At 39.6% G+C, this 22,616-nt stretch overlaps 2 protein-coding genes across 5 annotated transcripts in view; one reads left to right on the forward strand and one right to left on the reverse strand.

Annotated features, from left to right (window-relative positions):
* Positions 1-22,616, forward strand: part of ZNF706 (zinc finger protein 706) — a 664,654-nt gene that overhangs the window by 207,102 nt on the left and 434,936 nt on the right. The gene's annotated exons all lie outside the window — the stretch shown is intronic.
* The window catches only part of GRHL2 (grainyhead like transcription factor 2), a 184,447-nt gene that overhangs the window by 34,688 nt on the left and 127,143 nt on the right, over positions 1-22,616 (reverse strand). For both annotated transcript variants that reach the window (XM_050800695.1, XM_050800696.1), the window contains exons 9-12: positions 18,095-18,253; positions 6,030-6,117; positions 5,384-5,523; positions 637-668 (exon numbers count right to left, since the gene is read on the reverse strand). In XM_050800695.1, coding sequence (XP_050656652.1) covers positions 637-668; positions 5,384-5,523; positions 6,030-6,117; positions 18,095-18,253 — 419 coding nt within the window. The remainder of the gene's footprint in view (positions 1-636; positions 669-5,383; positions 5,524-6,029; positions 6,118-18,094; positions 18,254-22,616) is intronic.

Consider the following 22,616-nt stretch of genomic DNA (forward strand, 5'->3'; position numbering starts at 1 on the left):
AATTAATGGAGAGAAAGCAATCTGAAGATCTGGCTGCTCCTGAAAGCCTGTAGGACCACATTCAGAATGTGGAGACATAGGGCGTCTCTGTGACTGTCTCTTACCCACAATTGAAAAGGCTCTCAGTCCAATTGATATTCAAACCAGCCTCACTACTGGTCTGCTGGGCTAACTTCTTCTCAGGGAGAGGGATTTGAGGGTTGTGTGTGCATCCCAGACAGTACCGGAAGTAGGGTAGGCTGTCATCTTTGAGTCTTGCCTCAAGCTCATCTTGATCTTGTGTTGGGGCCAAACAATAGGTACGAAGAACTACCAAGAAGATTTCACCAACTGGATTATTGATGAAAGGATGGAATGGAAGGAATGGGTCCCTTAGAAAAACAGCTAGTTATTCAAAGGGGTGGGTCATAGGGAGGAAGCGGGTGGGGAAAGAATCCTGGAAGTAGAAAGTTATTCATTCCTCCAGCCCCCAGCCTCCCTCCCAGATGGTCCCCAGAATCAAGCGTCTCTCAGCTGTGAGTCCTGAGGTGAGAGGAGGGTTTCACTTCCTGCCTAGGGTTATCCAGTGCTGGAAGAGCCATTACCACTGACAGGCGCTGACTTGGAGCGTTGAAATGAAAGAACCGAGTGTCTTACCCTTCTCGTTCATCATCCGCATTGTAATACACCTGTGGAACAAAACAATAGGCTTACTGTAGGTCAGAGAGAAGAAATGGAAAAAATATTACGTGATGTACAGACTTTCCTAAGGCATAAACTGTCTCTTAAAAAGGCAAAAGACTAATCTGTTTAATGATGCTGTGTGTGTGTGTGTGTGTGTGTGTGTGTGTGTGTGTATTTCTAAGGAAATCCATATTTAACCTCCTTATAATCTCCATGGAGTTAATTCCTAGATTTTAATAAAATAAGATTGGAAATCTGATTATTTCTAGCTAAAGTCAGTCGGATTAGATTAACTATGGCATTAAGCCAAATCTTACTCTTGACATTAAGGAGATATTTTGGTGGGATCTAAAATCCATTGTTTACAAAGGCTCTGGCTTTGCAGGGTGGGTCCTTTCCTGCCCCCTGTGTAGCACAGTGTCTGGAATCAGCTTGCCTGTGGATCAAATGGGGGATGGAGAGTGGGGTAAGAGAGCAGTGTGACGGTAAGTAGGCCTGTCTACTTACTCCCCAAAGGGGCTCAGGGTATCTCGGCATCCCTGCAACCACAGAAATTTAGGAGTCAACAGTCTTCAGGCCAGGAAAGGTCATTTAGCTCTGGAAAGTGTTCCTGGCCAGAAGGAAGATCTCCAAAGACAGACTTTAGTTAGTTGGCATGGCAGAAGGCAGAATCAGATTAAAGAAATTATGAAGCATCCTTATTATTTTATAGAAAGAACCATGGGAGAAATCCAGAGGGCATCTGCTATGTATATATGTCCTCTTGACCCAATTATCTGTAAACATTAATTGTGAGTCTTTTGTCATCTTTATCTGTGTGTAACAGGACTGTTGTGTTTGAGTGTGTTTGAGTGAGTTAGTATCAGGTATTGTAGCCTCTGATTCTAGTACATTAGTCACTGTCCCTGCCTCTGCCTGGGTGAGAAACAGCTGTGTCTAGATAGACAACCTCCCTGCAAACCTTCTCAAAGGCTTTTGGCAGTTCCTGGGATGCCGTCAAGCCTAGATCTAGTTACAAAACAAGACTGGTTACCTGGAACTCTCCGGGAATGAGTCATTCTAGTCATTAGCTCAGATTTCTACAGGAATTTGTCCTCTTAATTTTTTAATGGCTATGGTGGTTTTTGACTGCAGTGGTTTTTGAGATGCTACAAATCCTTGCGTCTCTCTTGCTCCCCTTTCTCTTTCTACCCACTTAAGGGAAACCAGCCATATCCACTGGCCTGCCACTGCTGGCTCTTGTTTTGCAGGTCAAAGTTAGCCAATCTCTGCTCCATCCCCAAATCTAAGGCCATGGCACTGCCTCTTCTCTCCCGTCTTTGGAAGGATCTTTGTATTGTATACTTAGTTTCTTCTTAAACAGAAAACAGAGGAGGTAAGTTTTTTCTTCCCACCGGAAGTCTCAGCATGGCATTCAGAGCAACTGTCATTGGGATGTATAAGGAATAGGACTGCCTAATTTCATGAATATGGAGTAACCCACCTAAGTGAAGGAGGCTGGGGCATTCCACTGGCCATGCCACTGGATTATTTTGATAAAGTTCCCCATGTTGGCTTGTGTTTTGCTGCTTTCTTTAAACGTGGCATAGTGCATCTATCTGGCCTGACTACTGGCCTCTGCAAAGTTGGTTGGTGACTCAAAGATGGAAGCAGCCTTCTCTTAGGTGTTTTCCCACCCTCCAGAATGTTCTTTACATCACTGTCCCTTCTTTGTCATTTATCCTCCTTGCTCACAAGGACCCACTATTTCTACCATGTCAGCTGTTGGGCCCATTGCACTAACTTAATTTTTAGAGCATGTTTTTCAAACTTTAGAGTGCATAAAAATATCTGGAGACTTTATCGTAAATAAAAATTCCTGGAACTCACTTGGGGAATTTTAACTCAAAAGATCAAGGATGGAACTCAGGAATCTGAATCCTTATCAATAACTCCTATGATTTAGAAAAAGTTTTTTTTTTTTACAAACAACAGTGCAAGAAATGGTTTCTGAGTGTGTGAGAGAGGAGAGGAGTCCTCCTTGGGTTCAAGAGCTTTGAGGAAGGTTGATGCAAGCAAAGTAGACATTATCTAAAAAGACAATGCCTCTGCATCCCACCATTTTTCCCAATCTCGCCTAATCACATGACCTTTAAAGGCATCCAGACAAAAACAGCCTGAATATCAGGGCTTCAATATCAGGTGAGTGAGACTGAAGGGCTCCATAGTGCCTGCACATTGGATTTATTCCTTCATAATAGTTTTGATAAGTGTCTCAAGAATATTTCAATCCACATGTGACTCAACGAGATAATGGGAGAGGTGGGGGGCAGGTAGCCTGACAGCGAAATACCCACTCCCCAAGTCGTGTCCTTGAGTGAACAAGGACTGCTGCCCTGTAGCTTCAGCATAGCTTGGGAGTGCCTCACTGCCCATGAGAACCACAGGGCTGCTGGCCCTGCAGTTGTGTACAGCTGCAATGCAGTTGATTTTAGCAAGTCTCAGGACTGCAGTGGTTTTTGAGATGCTACAAATCCTTGCGTCTCTCATGCTCCCCTTTCTCTTTCTACCCACTTAAGGGAAACCAGCCATATCCATTGACCTGCCACCGCTGGCTCTTGTTTTGCAGGTCAAAGTTAGCCAATCTCTGCTCCATCCCCGAATCTCAGGCCATGGCACTGCCTCTTCCCTCCTGTCTTTGAAAAGATCTCCCAGGCATCTAGCTTTTTTGAGAAAAGGCAGTCTGAAAGTCCCTAGCCACTGTCCAAGCTCCTTTCCTTCAGCTAAGCTAGCTGATCAATCACAGGATAGTCACAGGTTGTTCTGGGACAGCTGAGTGTGTTCCTTTGTTACCAGAAACTCAGGGCAGGCTTCTTCCTTGATCCTCCTCTCCGAATCCAAGGCCATGGGAGAAGGCTGAGAGCTCCAAGGAAGGCCTTCAGATATACAGGGGGATATAAAGGCAGGATATACAGGGGGGTGCTGACTGGGCTGCCTGGCAAATGCTGAAACCAACAGACTGAAACATCTGCACTTTCCTTCTGATTCTGCCTCAGGCTGACAGCCGGGCTCATGACACCTGGGGGCAGGATAGGTCAGTGGACTGACAGTCAAGAGCAGCCAGATAGGGCCACTTTTCCTCCTCAGATTAATTTACACTTTGTGTATTTTGGAGAAATCTTGCCAAGAGAACAGGTCAGGTTGTTAGCTTTGACATGGAACTGAGGCCGGAGTCATGACAGTAAACTAAACAATAAGAACAATTTAACTCAATTATCCCTTCTTCTGGAAGGCATGGAAACCTAGCTCCATAAAATCCCATGGGGCACAGACAGTGCAGACACAAATCATCACCATGGTCTTAGGAATTAAAAAAAATAGGTACTGGCATGCTTATCTTGATAAATTATAAAATTCCTCCTCCCCACTTTGTGTCCTTGTTCTTATCCAACAAGTAAGACAGGATGAAAATGTTAAATCAGTTTTTAGTGTTAATGTGTTTTCAGAAACAGCTATAGGCATTTTATTACCATGTTGGGTCATGAATAACAACAAAAAAGCTGTGGTTGTAGAGTTGCTCTGTCTCATGAATCTAATGAAAGAACACAGAATACTGGGGGACAAAATACATCTAAAAGAAAAAGTAAAGCCAGTAGTGATTTCTCTTCCTACACTAAGGTCAATTCCAATGAGTGTCTGCATGCTTAGAATGGAAGAAAAACTTAAATGTGTCAGTATACTCCTATTTCTCAAAACAGATGTTTCCTCAAAGAACTTTGGGTTTAAAAGAAAACTCATCGAATCAATAATTCATTAAAACCCAATTGATTTGGTGAAAAACAATTCTGGTTAATGCTAAGGAAATAATTATTTTTTTCCTTTTTCACACAATTTTTTTTTATCACATAACAGAAATAATACTAAAAACAAAAACAAAAAATCAGCCATATCTCATAACCCTGTAAAAAGTGTTGCAATTTTTCTTGCTCCCTTCAAATTCAGTTATATGTTTTGGGATCATAATATGAACACAAATTACTATTCTACATTTTTTTTTCCACTGAACATTATCATAACTAGGTCCCATGTTGCTACGTAGTTTCCATAATTAAAATTTTAGTGACTGCATAATATTCCATCAACTTGAGCTACCATAGTGAGTTAATTATTGGACATTTACGTTAGTTTGAAATATTTCGTTTCACTTGTAGATATAACTAGAAGACAGAAATTATTTCTTAAGGGGGCTTGTCTACAACCTCATTTTTATTTTGATGTGAAATGATTTACCTATTAAATGGGAACTTTTTATTTACTAAGCGAAAATTTGTTGAATGAGTTTTATTTAAGCTGAGACTCCCCTTGTGCAACTTTATGAAGTTATAGGTGCAGTTTAACTTCCCACCATTAGGTGGAGCTCTATTGTGTCAGGATAATCCCTGCCATGACAAAGCTGACAGAACAAAACTTACAGGTTATCAGCCTTCTCGCTTTCTTTCTCTTCCACGCTTTGTCAACACTTCACTAATACCAGCTTACTCTCCTCTTCGACTTAGTTTCCTCTCCTGAGACATTCCTTTCTATAAAAATGCATTTACTATAGGGAATGACATTGACTTTTTCTCTAGTGAATGGAAGGTAAGTTATTTTTAAGGTCAACACTGTCTTGAAATGCTTCTATCTTAAGGCCCTACCTTCCCTGTGGATGGATGGGAGGTGGGCGTTAGCTGGTAGGTCATACCTGTCCAGTCCTCTGCAGGTTTGCAAAGTGAACATCAGGTATGAAGAGAACTGGCTGTGAGTGGAGATCAGGCATGGTTTTGAAGTAGGTGATGTCACTCTTCTTCTGTAAAGGTATGGCGGCCAACTTCCCATCAGAGGCTGGATGGGATCACAAAACTCATAAATGAGAGAGTTATATATGACTAAGAACTCTCAATTCTAAGTCCTAGTCTTAAAGTCCACGATTTTCTCCTAGGAAGCTTTCTGAATACCATAGATGTGAACACACTTTGACACCTCCCACCACCTCATCCCAGCAAAACCAGCAGGAGCATGGACTTCAAGTGAGCACTCCTGAGGTGAAGCTCAATGCCCCTCACACCCTCCTATCCCTTCATGCACCCAAGATTCCTTGTCTGCAGAAGGAGGATGCTGGTCTCCACGTTATTGCAAAGTCCTTCCTAGCTCAAACACACTGTGCTCGTGTGATTCTATTTGCTTTTCACAGGGATAATCAATCACCCTGTCTCCACTGCCAGGGGAAGGCAAACCATGCCTTGCATGTATGTAGTTTTACCTGCAACCCACTTCTTCCACCTGTTCCCCCAGTGGACACAGCCCACCTGCAGTCTTTAGAAAGCAACATTAGTCTCAGTGAAACTCACAGCTGTTACATTGAGTTTGGGAGGCCTGGCCTTTCCCTTTCTTCCTGTTCTGCTTCCGCTCTTCATCTCGGATTTTTCTTTCTGCTCCCTGATAGGAAAAAAAAATACAGACAATGCCAGGCATATTAGCAGAGCATGCAAAAGTCATGTCACACATAAGTCATGAGGATATGAAACAATACAGGGGAGAAGGAAACCAGGCAGCCCCATTTCTATTCCTCTGGCAAGGTTGGGCTTTGGTTCTGAAAGCCAAGACCACTCATAAGTCTATAGCACATTTGTGTCCTGTGAGTGATCCTGCCTCTCCCAGATTTTCTCTCCTTTTTTGGTATCTTTCCTATTTAAAGAAATTCAGTTTTGAATCCATATGGAAAAAATCAACACAGTTCGCTAAACCAATGAAACCCATTAAGTGACTTTAGTGATTATAATAAAATGTCAGAAGATGAATCATTGACCCATTATATTTATTCCTAGGCATGGAGAGGGTTTTAAAGTGTGAATTCCCTATAAAATGTTTCCTTTGCTTTCCTTTTAAACTTTAAAAAATTATTACAGTGGTGGAAATGAAAGAAGCCATAAGGAAACCACACAAGATGTAGGACTACTTTGTACATGTAAGTGTGGTTTTTGTTTTTGTTTTAATATTTCCATATGTTCTTAGAGAGGGTGCTCATTCAACCAAATAGAAAAATGTTTAGTCTATTAAACTCCTGTTTGCTCCTCTGTTTTTGCAATTTGCCTTTTTCATGGGCTCCTCTTGCCAAATCGCCAAATCGCATCCTACTTAACCATTTGACCACCACCCTATATCTCTTTACTTCATGGCCTATAATGATGCCCTATCTTTTCTCTTTGGTTATTTCTCTCTATGAGCTTTGCTAACTCATTTTCTTTTCCTTATCCCCCAAATACAGACATTCCAAAATGGATTCCTTTTCCTTGCTCTATCTCTACTCTTGCCGTGGAAGAATTAATCTGTATCTTCGTTTTCACAAGGCACTAGGTAGGTGACACTCTGATCAACATCTCCCACCTAAACTCCTTCCCTAAGTTTCAGATTCATGTTTACAGTTATTGCCCATTGTGGTGGCATATTTAGGGAGCAGCAATGCATAGAATGGCCAGCAACCTTTCACTCTTCCAAAATTGTCCCCAAATCATCACATATAAAACAGATAGATTTAACAATATAAAAATTTAATCCTTCTGTATGCAAACAAATCAATTAAAAGACAAAGGAAAGGTTGGCAAAAATACTTGCAATAAAATATCACATAAAATGTCAAATCCTTAATATATAAATAATGATTCAAATTTTAAAAACAGCTACAATACTAATAGAACAATGGACAAGAGTCATGAAATAGGCAATTCACAGACAAAGACACACATATGGTTTGAATTATTACAGGACAATGAGATATATTTTTTGCTTATCAAATTGGCTTTTGTAGAAAAGCAGATTCCCAATTCTGGCCAGCATGATGCCATGACACAGTGAGAATTTATGGTCAATGAAGGTTTCACAAAAGAGATGGCTTATGGCTTTAAACTAATTTTTGGAGAATGAGTAATAATAGCTAACTCTGTGCCAGGGAATTTCTAAGAGCTTTACATAATAGAATTGAAATAGCTTAATATTTTAACCAGATCATTTAAATGTGCATTTTTATATTTTAAAAACTACCAAATGAAATAATTATTTTACTTACTACCAAAGGGGAGAATTTTATAGTGCTTCATATGAAGTTTTGAATTGTCACTGACACTTGCAGATCATGGAAATTCACAGCAAAAGGGGCATAAAATATAAAACTATCTGCTAGGGAAATCTCTTCCTGATATATAAAGGTTTTGTACAGTTTTGTGCTAGAAAACATATTTTCAAAAAATGAAGTGCTAAATGCACAGATACAATCTTCAGTTGGATGTGAAACATAAGCAAAGGGGTTCTTTAAAATACTAAAGTCTGTAATAGGAGCTATTTTTTTTTATTGGGTCCATGTAAGGCATTTTTCTACGTGCTTGGGGCTCTGTACAATATAACATTTAATAGAAATAAAATTTAGATTTTGTTAACCTGTATAAATTATAGCTGCCCCCAGAAACACCCCAAGTTGGGTCAAGGAATTTGATTTCTGAGTTAATGTTTTATTTTGTACTATTTATGAGGAAAGGGAAAATAATTAATCTGTTTCAAGATTTATACAGAAGCATACCTCAGAGGTACCATAGGTTCAGTTCCAGACCCCCATAAAAAAGAAATATTGAAATAAAAAGAGCAACACTTTTTTTTTATTTCCCAGTGAATAGAGAGGTTATGTTTGCACTATAGTGTATCAAGTGTGCAGTAGCATTATGTCTTAAAAATGTATATATCTTAATTTAAAAATCATTGCTAAAAAAATACACACTGAAGCTTTAGCAAGTTGCAATCTTTTTGCTAATAGATGGTCTTACCTTGATGTTGATAGCTGCTGACTGATCAAGGTGGGTTGCTGGTTGGGGTGGCTGTAACAATTTCTTACAATAAGACAAAAATGAAGTTTGATGCATCAATTAACTCTTCCTTTCAGGAAAGATTTCTCTATAACATGTGATGCTGTCTGATAGCACTTTACCCACAGTAGGACTTCTTTCAAAATTGGAATCAATCCTCCCAAAAACTGCTGCTGCTTTATCAACTAAGTTTATGTAATATTCTAAATTCTTTGTTGTCATTCCAACAGTGTTCACAGCCTCTTCACCAGCAGTAGATTCTATCTCACTTTCTTTGCTCATCCATAAGATGCAACTCCTCATATGTTTCTTATGAGATTGCAGCAATTCAATCACATCTTTAGGCTCCATTTCTAGTTCTAATCTTGCTGTTTCCATCACATCTGCAGTTACTTCCTCTACTGAGGTATTGAACACCTCAAAGTCATCCATGAGGGCTGGAATCAACTTCTTCCAAACTCCTGTTAATGCTAATATTTTGACCTCCTCCCATGAATCACGAATGTTTTTAATGGCATCTAAAATGGTGAATTCTTTCCAAAAGGACTTCAACTTACTTTGCCCAGAACCATCAGTGGAATCACTATCTATAGCAGCAACAGACTTACCAAACACATTTAAATAAAAAAACTGGAAAATTAAAATTATTCCTCAATCCATGGACTGCAGAATGGATGTTGTTGTGTTAGCAGGCATGAAAACAATATTTATCTTTTTGTACATCTCCACCAGAGCTCTTAGGTGACTGGGAACATTGTCAATTAAAAGGGATCTTTCTTTTCCTGAGCAGTAGGTCTCAACAGTGGGCTTAAAATTAAGCCCACCAGAAACACATAAGCTGTCATCCAGGCTTTGTTGTTTTGTTTACAGAGCACAAGCAGACCAGATATAGCAAGATTTTTAAGGACCCTAGGATTTTTGGAATGGTAAATAAGCACTGACTTCAACTTAAAGACAGCAGCTGCGTTAGCCCCTAATGAGAAAGTCAGCCTCTCCTTTGAGGTTTCAAAGTCAAGCATTGACTTCTCTCTAGCTATGAAAGTCCTAGGTGACATCTCCCAATAGAAGGCTATTTGCTCTACAATGAAAATCTGTTGTTTAGTATAGCCACCTTAATCAATGATCTTAGTTACATCTTCTGCATAACTTGCTGCAGCTTCTACATCAGCACTTGCTGTTTAATCTTGCACATTTATGTTATGGAGATGGTTTCTTTGCTTGAATCTTATGAAGTGATCTCTGCTGGCTTCAAACTTTTCTTCTGCAGCTTCCTCATCTCTCTCAACTTTCACAGAGTTGAAAAGACTTAGGGCCTTGCTCTGGATTAGGCTTTGGCCTAAGGGAATGTTGTGGCTGGTTTAATCTTCTATCCAGACCACTAAAACTTTCTCCACAACAGCAGTAGGGCAGTTTCACTTTCTTATCATTTGTGTGTTCACTGGAGTAGCACTTTTAATTTCCTTCAAGAACTTTTCCTTTGCATTCGCACCTTGGCTGACTTATACAAGAGGCCCAGCTCTTGGCCTGTGTCAGCTTTTGATATGCCTTCCTCCCTAAGCTTAATTATTTCTAGCTTTTGATTAAAGTGAGAGAGATGCAATTGTTCCTTTCACTTGAACACTCAGGGACCACTGTAGGTTTATTAATTGGCTTGGTTTCATATTGTTCCGTCTCAGGCAATAGGAAGACCAAAGGAAGAGAGGGAGAGAGACTAGGGAATGGCTGGTTGGTGGAGCAATCAGAACACACACAACCCTGATCAATTAAGTTCACCATCTTATATGGGTGCAGTTGGAGGTGCCCCAAACAATTACAATAGTAACACCAATGATCATTGATCGCAAACATGACAGATATAATAATAATGAAAATGTTTCAAATGTCAAGAGAATCACCAAAATGTGACACAGAGACATGAACATATTCTGTTGGCAAAATGGAGCTGACAGACTTGATCGATACAGGGTTGTCACAAACCTTCCATTTGTAAAAACCTGCTTTCTGTGAAACATAATAAAGCAAAGCACAATAAAATGAGGTAAGCCTGTATATTCAATGTAGAATTTAGCAAAGTCACATGCTTGTTATTTTTCAGGCACTCTTTTATATGCCAAATCCAAAGAATTAACGTAAAACACAAAGTATCTATAAAGCAGGTGGTGGCCCTTCTACAAAAGAAATTTCCTGCCCAGAATGCCCAGCTATCAGCATGACAAAACAATTTTGATAAATCCACTCAAAAGAACCACAATTCTTATTTCTAGAATAAAGCTTTTGACTTCACAGTGACCCCGGGAAGCTTCGACACATTCCATTAAAGTAAAGAAAACACTCCTTGAGCAAGACCTTCCAAGTATTCCACCTCTATGATTCTTTGTGGCCTGAGACTTTGAGAAAATATTCTTTCCACTGTTACTAAAGTGCAAAAGTCTAGTTCTTCCAGAAGAGAATAATTCGTTACAAATACTAAATTTGTCATTTGAAAATAATTTCCTCCATCTAAATGTTCACTATAGAGTGTTAAATTTGGAAAATATATCTGAAAAATTCCTGCCAATATTGTGATCATTTTTGCCACCACTTGAGAGGTGATGGCTGTCTTTGTTTTTTATTTAACACTTAAGTTGCTCCTGTACATGTATTTTAAGAATGTGGCTTTATTTCTCAGTTTTTCCATGCGTAGCTATTGTTTGCAGTAACACAAAATCTTCACGAAAGATTGTGAAAGAATTTAATGTTAGCATAAAGATATGCATGTAGGTATCTATATAGGTAGGTATATAAACAGATCCTGAAGTTTAAAAATGTATTAACACATGCATTTCAATAGAAGTATCTTAATACCAAGTATGGTTAGGAAAGCCCTTTATTTTCATCTGCACTCTCACAGATGTGAGATTAATTACAATTGATTAATTAATTGATTCATTAGAAATCAAGCTGGAGAACTGTAAATAGTGCAGAATTCCATCTCTTGAAAACTCTAGACTGTGATGAGAAAAATACATGGTTTTAAAACGGAATAGCCCTCAACTCTTTTGCCTGAAAGGACAAGTCAAATTGGGCATTTGTATTTACACACCCATTTGAACAGTATACAAATTAAACTTTTATTTCTCTTTTTAATCTCCCAGGAATCAGTTTTACTTGGATTTTGAAATTAGAGTGCAACAATGATGACAAATTACAGCAAAAGATTTCGGGTCTAGTTTGTTAAATAAATTGACAGTAATTACGATGAATACACCCTGCAGGACCCGTGAGATTTCTTCCTTACGAGTTTCCTGACACACCCCACTCCAACTCTTAACATCCGGATGTGTAACTTCCTGCTAGAACCTCTTGACATCGCTACTTACTTGGAATAAATGCTTATCATTTATCCAACATTCTCCAACCATTTTCTTTTACTTAGCACTGATATTTACTAGACTGATATGCAAAATAGGAGCTATTGGAAATGCCACCTACTTTCTGATTGGCAAGGTATTTGTTGACATAGTCCTTCCCAGTTTTTATGCATTTTACAAACATATTCACACAAATAAGTGGTTCTTTCAACCATTTCTTTCCTTGCCACAGATTACCCTCTTAACACGACTTCAGGAAACAACTGCTTTCGAAAAATCCATACAATCCTCTTTTTCACCATTTCCCTTCTACAGGTTAAAATAACTGAATGAAAATGTATAAAACTATTTTCAAACAAAAGGTATGATCAATCAGTAATTGTATCTGCCCTCTTAGTGTCTTATAGTCCCTCTCATTCTAGGACTTAGGTGAACAACAACATAACATTCGCTGTACATTATGCATGCTTTTATTCTTTGTTTTTCTTAGTATTTATTACATTAACACTATAATGTAAAATAATTTTGGGAGAATCCTTAAGCCCTCTCTCTCACTTTCAATTCCAACTACCAAAGTGAATATGAATGGATTGCCAGGTTCCTCTATCCAATTCTTTCCCCTCTTTCTCGTCATCTCTAACTTTATTCTTTATTTCCAAGAAGGGGATTCATGGAGGGGGATTCTACAGTCTCCCCCGGAATATCTGAAATAAAGTAAGGGAATTCAAATTATTTAAATGCTTCCTTATTTTTGCTTTAAAAAATTGTCTGTTGGGAGGCCGAGACGGGTGGATCACGAGGTCAGGAGATCGAGACCATCCTGGCGAACATGGTGAAACCGCGTCTCTACTTAAAAAATGCAAAAAAACTAGCCGGGCGAGGTGGCGGGTGCCTGTAGTCCCAGCTACTGGGGAGGCTAAGGCAGGAGAATGGTGTGAACCCGGGAGGCGGAGCTTGCAGTGAGCTGAGATCCGGCCACTGCACTCCAGCCTGGGTGACAGAGGGAGACTCCGTCTCAAAAAAAAAAAAAAAAAAAATTGTCTGTTATACATCATTTGAAAATGTTTAATATGCTGAATTAAAGAAATAAGCTGAATTTTGGTTTGGTTTTGTTTCTAAAGCCTACCTTGGCTCTTTGTTGAGGTGTTGAAATGCCAGTTGTCATTTCGGTATTTTATGTTTAAAGTTATTTATCAATTCCAGGAGAATGAGTTTGAAATTAGACCTAGATTTGCATCTAACTACTCTGCATTCTCACTGTGTGTCTCTGGGCAAATTGCTTATGCTGTCTGTACCTTTGATATTTCACCATTCCTATACAACTGTGTCTGTTGATTTAACAGGCCTCTGGAAACTGTCATGGAAACTTCTCTACTGTCTTGGAAACTGTCCTACTGATTGCTGTGTCATGGAAACTGTCCTACTATGTACTGTCCTACTGTGTACTGTGAAGTGTCCTACTGTGAACTGTGAACTGTCCTACTATGTACTGTCCTACTGTGTACTGTAAACTGTCATACTGTGTACTGTCCTACCATGAACTGTCCTACTATGTACTGTCCTACTGTGTGTGTACTATGAACTGTCATACTGTGTACTGTCCTACTGTGAACTGTCCTACTGTGTACTGTCCTACTATGTACTGTCCTACTGTGTACTGTGAACTGTCATACTGTGTACTGTGAACTGTCCTACTGTGTACTGTCCTACTGTGTACTGTGAACTGTTCTACTGTGTACTGTCCTACTGTGTACTGTGAACTGTCACACTGTGTACTGTCCTACTGTGTACGGTGAACTGTCCTATGTACTGTCCTACTGTGTACTGTGAACTGTTCTACTGTGTACTGTCCTACTGTGTACCATGAACTGTCCGGCTATGTACTGTCCTACTGTGTACTGTGAACTGTTCTACTGTGTACTGTCCTACTGTGTACCGTGAACTGTCCTACTATGTACTGTCCTACTGTGTACTGTGAACTGTTCTACTGTGTACTGTCCTACTGTGTACTGTGAACTGTCCTACTGTGTACTGTCCTACTGTGTACTGTCCTACTGTATACTGTGAACTGTCCTGCTATGTACTGTCCTACTGTGTACTGTGAACTGTTCTACTGTGTACTGTCCTACTGTGTACTGTGAACTGTCCTACTGTGTACTGTGAACTGTTCTACTATGTACTGTCCTACTGTGTACTGTGAACTGTCCTACTATGTACTGTCCTACTGTGTACTGTGAACTGTTCTACTGTGTACTGTCCTACTGTGTACTGTGAACTGTCCTACTGTGTACTGTGAACTGTTCTACTGTGTACTGTCCTACTGTGTACTGTGAACTGTTCTACTGTGTACTGTCCTACTGTGTACTGTGAACTGTCCTACTGTGAACTGTCCTACTGTGTACTGTGAACTGTTCTACTGTGTACTGTCCTACTGTGTACTGTGAACTGTCCTATGTGAACTGTCCTACTGTGTACTGTGAACTGTTCTACTGTGTACTGTCGTACTGTGTACTGTGTACTCTGAACTGCCTTACTGTGAACTGTCCTACTGTGTACTCTAAACTGTCCTAAACTGTTCTACTGTGTACTGTCCTACTGTCCTACCAGTGTCATGGAAACTGTCCTATTGATTGCTCTGCTGCTCTGATGGCTGGATGATTGGCATTAACTGAAATCATCATGGCCTGAAAGGCCGTTGAGACTTTAGGGATATTTACTGCTACACCGCATGTCCCTAACCCCTATGCAGTTCTTGTTTACATGTTTTCTTTCTGTTTTCCTGACCATCTCTGCTTTCTCCTGCCACTGCTAAACCAGAACTCTCAAACATGTTAATAGTATTAAACCTTTAATACAACTGACTGCAGCACCTGTAAGAGTGATGGGCTGAATTAATGGCATTTGCAGTGCCTTGGATAAGACTGGAGACTATTACTCTAAGTGATGTAACTCAGGAATGGAAAACCAAACATCATATGTTCTCACTGACATGTGAGAGGTAAGTTACGAGGACCCAAAGCCATAAGAATGATACAATGGACTTTGGGGACTTCTGGGGAAAAGTGGGAGGGGGTTGAGGGATAAAAGACTACAAATATGGTGCAGTGTGTACTGCTTGGGTGATAGGCACACCAAAATCTCACAAATCACCACTAAAGAGCTTACTCATGTAACCAAATACCACATGTACCCCAATAACTTAGGGAAAAATAATTTTAAAAAAGAGTGATGGGCAACAGTGAACTGGCTACTAATATCTTCTTCCTGTTCCTCTCTCTCCCCAGCATCTAATATGAAGTACTATCCTTTCACTCACAGTTAATCTATAAGCAGCTAGTCAACTTATTTTACTGCTCATATACCCTTCCTATCCTTCCCAGTTTTAAAACAATTGTACGATGTCTACCTTGTCAGAATATACTGTCACACTGTCTCTGCCATCATTTAGAATTAGATCTACAGGTAAATAGATCCTGAATGCGCACCACCCATCGTTTTACCAATATCTTTACAGTAATACTGCTTGTCTAAATTGTGTTCACTACTAGAGTCCCTGAGAAGAAATATTCTCTGGATGTTGGGGATTTGTTTATTTTGTTTGTGCCTGCAGTCTTTACACTTCAAAGTCAATTAGGCTGTGTATAAAATCCTTGGCCCACATTTTCTTTACTTGATTACCTTAAATATCATTGTCTTCTGACAAGGTGTTGCTGTTGAAAAGTTTGATAATCAAATTTTCCTTATAAGTGATTTAATATTTATTTTATTTACTTAGAGGCCCAAAGAAAATTATTTTCTTTTTTCAAAAAGTCCAATAGCTTAACTATTTTGTATTGGTTATAGTGGATCAATTTTCCCAAGTGTGTGGTGGACTGTTTAAATACATATACTTTCTGTTTAAGGTTTTCCTTTGAGAATATGTATTTAAATGCATATTTAAAGCAATGTATTTTTAGTATTCCATCCCCCCACTTTTTTTTCCTCAAAGATTCCTATTATATGTATATTGGAATTTTTTTTTTTTTAAGATAGGGTCTTGCTCTGTCACCCAGGCTGGAGCATAGGTCTCCACAACCTCAAACTCCTGGACTCAAGCAATCCTCCTGCCTCAGCCTCCCGAGTACCTAGAACTACAGACATGCATCACTGAACCTGGCTAATTTTTACATTTTTTTTGTAGAGACAGGGGTCTCACTTTGTTGCCTAAGCTGGTCTCGAACTCCTGGACTCATGTGATCCTTCCACCTTGGCCTCCCAAAGTGCTGGGATTACAGGTGTGAGCCATGCACCCGGTCTATATTACATCTCCTTTACCTTTCTTCTATATCTGTATTTTCTCTCACACCTCTTTCTTCATTTCCTTTGATTTTAAAAATTTTGTTTCCTAGCTTCTTTTCTTAAAGCATTATCTTTTATGTTTATTTACTCTTGTGTTGCTTCTAGCATAGTTTTTATTTCTAATCCATTTTAATCTTTTATTTCTAAATTCCTTGAATTCCAACTCATCTTTTTCAAGTCATTCTATTTTCTACACATCTCAAGTTGACTTTTTCAAATTGAGATTTATGTTGATCTTCATAACGTCCATTATTTCCTTAATTTCATTTAGCTTATTTTGAAATATTAGGCTACAGTTTTCACCTGTTTTGTGGGCCTATCTTTTTGAAACGCATTCATTATTCATAGGGAAGTCAGTCTGATCTTAATCTCTTTTTTCATAAAACATTGTATGGGATTCAACTGCTTTTTCTTTTCTGTTGGTCATTTTCAAGTGAAATGAGTGAGCCAGGATTTCTTCTAGTTTCGTGGCTCCCAGGGTCCCCATCTGGTGTGTTCACAAAGTGATACAAATATAGTCAGATTTTCTGAGATCTGCCTACTCTGTATCCCTTCCCATCTTCCTCTTCATTTTCATTTTGACCTCTTTCCTTCTCTCCTTTTTTTTTTTCCAAATCAACTTGGACTTTACTCCGAGAATTTTTTTTTTTTTCCAGAGCAGGATTTTGTCTTAGAAGGGAACTTTAGTTTCTGACTTCCCAGAGTTCATAGAGCCCAAAACATTTCAATGCTCAGTCCTCTTACACTCACTGGCAAATTAGAATCCACTAGATCTGCACCCTCCCACCCAAGTCTCACATGCTGTCCAGAGACAGCCCACTTCACTTTCCAGTGAGTACTTTGGACAACTTTGTAGGTTTCCTGTTCTTTGGCTATGAAGTGGCCCCATTACTTTCCCTCACAAATGCTGATATCACACAGGGTTTGAAATTGTTGATGCTTGGTCCCATTCATATTTGGGATTTGTGAGGATTTCCTGTCACCTAATCATAGGGTTTTAAGTTCTTCTGTTCAAATTTTTCAACTCTTTTGGGGTGGGATTCAGGGAGATTCAAAGTACATGTTTACTGAGTGCATATGTACTAATGAACTTATTTTATAAGTGCTATTTCCATTCCAAAAAGTCCTAGATGAGGTCCCATTTAACCCATAAAATAATAACGGATGCACTGATATGCTCTGGGACAGGATCTACGCCCAGTAAAGAATATTAATCTGTTATTTGAGCTATCTCATTGGATCAAACCTACAGCACAATGTGTTATAGACTAAAAAGTTTGTGTGCCCCCAAAATTCATATGTTGGACTCCCAATTCCCAATGTGATGGTATTTGGAGGTGAAATTTGGGGGAGGTAATTGGGTTTAGATGAGGTCATGAGGGTAGAGTCTTTATGATAGAATTTGTGTCCTTAGCAAAAGAGACACCAGAGAGCTTGTGTGCATGCTCGCTCTCTATGCCATGTGAGGACACAGTGAGAAAGCAGCTGTCTGCAAGCTAGGAAGCGAGCCCTCACTAAGATCCAAATTAGCTGACATGTTGACCTTGGACTTTCCAGCCTCTAGAACTTTGAGGAATACATTTCAGTTGTTTAAGCCACCCTGTCTACGGTTTTTTGTTATAGCAGCCTGAGCTAAGAAACAGTCAGTCGTTAACTTAGTGATAAAAATGATAAACTGAAAAAAAAATACAGTTGACTGAAGACTTCCTAGATATCTAACAGGAACTGAGAATAAAAGATTACCACTCCCACTGTGATGAGTAAAGTGACTATTTTGACACCACTAGACAAGTGAAGGTGACAAGGAAGAAATGCCATTAAAAGTAATACGTAATAACAAAGATATCTTTATAAAAAACTGTCATCTTTACTCACTTTGTCACAGAAGACCTTGATCTGGCAATAAGCTCTATGAATGGGTTTATTGCTACGATTGTTATAACTGTATGTGTCAATCTGAATCATCAAAGGAAGTCCTTTCACCCCTTTCTGGGAGGAGAAATCTGTACTCAAGCAATTCACGGTGATGAAAATCTGAGGGAAACAGAAAGAAAAAGTTCACAAGTCACCATAAAAAGAATGTACAATAAATGCATAAACTTTAGACTTTAAGTCAAAATACTAAACAACCCCATAAGGACAACTGAAGAATATTTTGATAATCTTTTCACATAAAAACATGCTGAGCATAAAACATATAATTTATAATTATACATTATTTTTAAAATCTGCTTTCATATTTAATCTTGAAACGGACCATTTAAATTGCTTTCCCGGAAGTATATCAGCAAAGTCTTACTTATTTTTTAAACATGCATAAGTGGCCTGGGTAAAACACTGTTTCCTCAACACATCAAAGTTGCCACTTCTAATAGTTATATCAGTTATTCTAATTTCTGACCTGTGGAATAAAAAAAAAAATCAGATAACACCTTCCTTTGCAAATTACTGCATTGAAACCTAGTTATTTGTTTACATATCTGTCTTTCTTCCTTGATTATGAAGCATGCAATTTGAGACCACTTATTATTTTTGTATTACTGGTACCTAGTGCCTGGAGGAAAATAAGCACCCAATAAACATTAGATGAGTGAATCACTGAGCTTATCTGCGGAAAGCCTACTAGATTGGGAGTCAAATGCCTCAGGTCTTAGCCCCAGCTGTAGCACTAACCAGCTAAGAAACCTTACACAAGTCAATGTCTTCAGATTTCAATTTTCCCTTTAGGATCCCCCTGCAGGACAAAATGTAGATACGTATATACTTTCATGTTAGTGAAAAAGTCAAAGATTGTTAAATGTAAGATCTGAAACAGGAGAGAGAAAATATAGTGAATATAGTGAAGGTATCCTCACCTTACAGCACAAGGCATCAAGAGATGTAAGAGAAATCACACGAATTCAAAAAAATGGAAACTCCAGGAAATTAATAAGATTATAATGCTGACCAACAAAAGAACTAAAAATAATTATTTTATTTTATTATAAAATTTGGTAAGAAAAGAGGGAGGAGTGTAAATGAGCTAAAATTCTCCTCATTTTACATAGTGGATGGCAGACCATTGATACCATTTAAGAGTGATTTATCACAGAATGGAGGTTTCAGTGTAGCACCCAGGTTTACGTGGTAACTACACTGATGATTAAGAGGTGGTTTCTGGGGAGATCCAGGTACACTGTATTATACTCTTGGTACTATTTTCATTTGATGCCACATGTATTCTTTTTATTTAAAATAAAATGTTAAATTATTTATTGCTTTAAAATTGTACAATTATGTGTTCTGAAAACTATTTCATTTGATGTACTATTTAATGCTTGTCTTATTTGATTCCCTGGGTTTTCCATTCACCTTTAAGCCTTGGACCTGAAGTCCGTCACACCACAGCGACACTATGGAGAGCAGCCCTCAAGGAAGGAAAACCATGAGAAACGGACTGCATGTGAAAGGCTTTTCAGGCGGGCGCGGTGGCTCTTGCCTGTAACCCCAGCACTTTGGAAGGCTGAGGCAGAGGGATCACCTGAGCTGAGGAGTTTGAGATCAGCCTGGGCAACATAGTGAGATCCCATCTCTACAAAAACTTTAAAAACCAGCCGAGTGTGGTGGTGCATCCCTGTAGTCCCAGCTACTTGGGAGGCTGAGATGGGAGGATTGCCTGAGCCCGGGAGTTTGAAGCTGCAGTGAGCTGAGATCGCGCCACTACCCTGCCAGCCTGGGTGACAGAGCGAGATCCTATCTCAAAATAAATAAATAAAATAAAAGCCTTTTGAAATTTTGATTTAACTACTAGGCCCGATCTAGTTCATTTCAAACCTAAAGCCTGTAGGCTTTTGGCAATCCAGGCATCTCATTTTTAGTGCTACATCTCTATAAACTTCATTTTTATTTTATTTTTGAGCTCCTCATTCGGCACTGAGGAATGTCTTAGTGGGGTACCACATCCACACCAGTCAGGCCAGATGACAGGGCTTAGTGACAGGTTGATTACAGAAACCCTATGCCCTGACCCCTGGGCTCTCACACTTCCAGCCACTCTCTGAAAACAAGTGCCCAACAACGATCTAATTATGCCAACAAATCTAGCAAACTAAGGTGCAACATGAGGACCATCAGTAATAAAAGTGTACTGTAGATGGAGGTCGGGGGAAAAAGAAAAAATATATATACTGTATATGGAATCCATGCTAAATGAGTAGATTTTAGCTGCTCTTGCCAAAAACAAAAAGAAATGGGTAACTGTGTGAGACGGTGGATATGAGATGATGGATAAAGTATCTACATATATTCCATAACATCATGTTGTGTATCTTAAATATACACCACGAAAAGTTGCTTTAAAAAAAGATGATCCAACTACCAATATATTCATTTCCTTCATTTATTTCTTTAATTCATGTATTCATTCAGTCTGTAAACATCCACACGAGCCCACAATGGGTCAAACACAACATTAGATATGTGGGATGGAAAAGAAACCCAAAATCCTGCTTCACGGAGCTGACAGTCCAAGAGGGAGAGAGATGAGTGATCCAGCGGTGACCAACACAGAGTCATCCTCTGTGTTGTGTGTACAGAGAGGCAGGTGTGTACAGAAGCCCCGGGAAGACAAAACAGAGCCCTGGGCTTGAAGAACACTAGTGAAATACAAACCCACACATTCACTGGGCTTACAGCAGGGGCCTGACAAGGACTGAGGAACAGTAAAGAAAAAGAGAATGACTAAAGATGCAAATGTCAGGTGATTCACAGGAACTGAGTGATGAAGACTACTAAGAAAGAACACACAGGCTGGGCGCGATGGCTCACGCCTGTAATCCCAGCACTTTGAGAGGCCGAGGTGAGTGGCTCACTGGACATCAGGAGTTCGAGACCAGCCCAGCCAACATGGTGAAACCCCATCTCTACTAAAAATACAAAAATTAGCTGGGTGTGGTGGCAGGACCCTGTAATCCCAGCTACTCGGGAGGCTGAGGCAGGAGAATCTCTTGAACCTGGGAGGTGGAGGTTTGCAGTGAGCAGAGATTGTGCCATTGCATTCCAGCCTGGGCAACAAGAGCAAAACTCGAAAGAAAGAGAGAAAGAAAGAAAGAGAAAGAAAGAAAGAGAGAAAGAAAGAAAGAGAAAGAAAGAAAGAAAGAGAAAGAAAGAAAAAAGAAAGAAAGAAAAAAAAAAGAAAGAAAGAAAAAAAGAAAGAAAGAAAGAAAGAAAGAAAGAAAGAAAGAAAGAAAGAAAGAAAGAAGGAAGGAAGGAAGGAAGGAAGGAAGGGGAATAAAGGAAGAAAGGAAGGAAGGAAGGGGAGAGAGAGGGAGGGAGGGAGGGACAGGAAGGAAGGAAGGAGAGAAAGAGAGAAAGAAAAGAGAGAGGGAGGGAAGGAAGGAAGGAAGGGAAGAGAGAGAGAGAGAGAGAGGGAGGGAGGGAGAGACAGGAAGGAAGGAAGGAGAGAAAGAAAGAAAAGAGAGAGAGAGAGGCAGGGAGGGAGGGAGGGAAGGAAGGAAGGGAAGAGAGAGAGAGAGGGAGGGAGGGAGAGACGGGAAGGAAGAAAGGAAGGAAGGAAGGAAGGAAGGAAGGAAGGAAGGAAGGAAGGAAGGAAGGAAAGAGAGAGAGAGGGAGGGAGGGAGAGACAGGAAGGAAGGAAGGAGAGAAAGAGAGAAAGAAGAGAGAGAGGGAGGGAGGGAGGGAAGGAAGGAAGAAAGGAAGGAAGGAAAGAAGGAAGGAAAGAAGGGAGGGAAAGAAAAAGACACAGAGAGAGAGAAAGAGAGAGAGAAAGAAAGAAAAAACACGCTATGTCTGATTCTCCTACTGATTTTTCATGGTGTAAGTATTTTGACCACTACAGCCACACAGAAAATGCTATTACTGTCCCTGGAGAAGCCCTAATGGCAGAGAATTTTTATTTAACAGTCATTTATGCAACAAATATTTTTGAAGTGCCTACTAAGTTCCTGAGGCTGTGCTAGGTGCTAGCATAGACACATTGGTTATAGTTCCTGCAACCACAGAAGTCAGGGATGATTGAGAGAGAATGTATGATGATGCTCTAAAGATAACAACAGCTTCATCAAACACTAACCTTTAGGTTATAAAAAAGTATACTTTTCAGGGAACATCTGAAAAACATCTTGGCCAGAGTATATAAACGCAGTTGTATGTCAGCAAAGCAAATGATCACTCTGGGGAGCTATGCAGTTGTTCATCATTTTGGCCACGTCCTTCATAGAGATCTTCCTGCTGGTGGCCATAATCACAAGAGTCTTAACACAGACTGGTTATTTTCCACTCCTCATAAAGCCTGGCTAGAACTACAGGAGCCAGAGGAGAAAAGTGTGCTGATGACTATTTCCTAAGCTATTAAGATTCATGGTTGGCTCACTGATTTAACCACGTGTCACTCACAGTG

This window comes from Macaca thibetana, chromosome 8, assembly GCF_024542745.1.
Source record: "Macaca thibetana thibetana isolate TM-01 chromosome 8, ASM2454274v1, whole genome shotgun sequence".
Taxonomy (NCBI): domain Eukaryota; kingdom Metazoa; phylum Chordata; class Mammalia; order Primates; family Cercopithecidae; genus Macaca; species Macaca thibetana.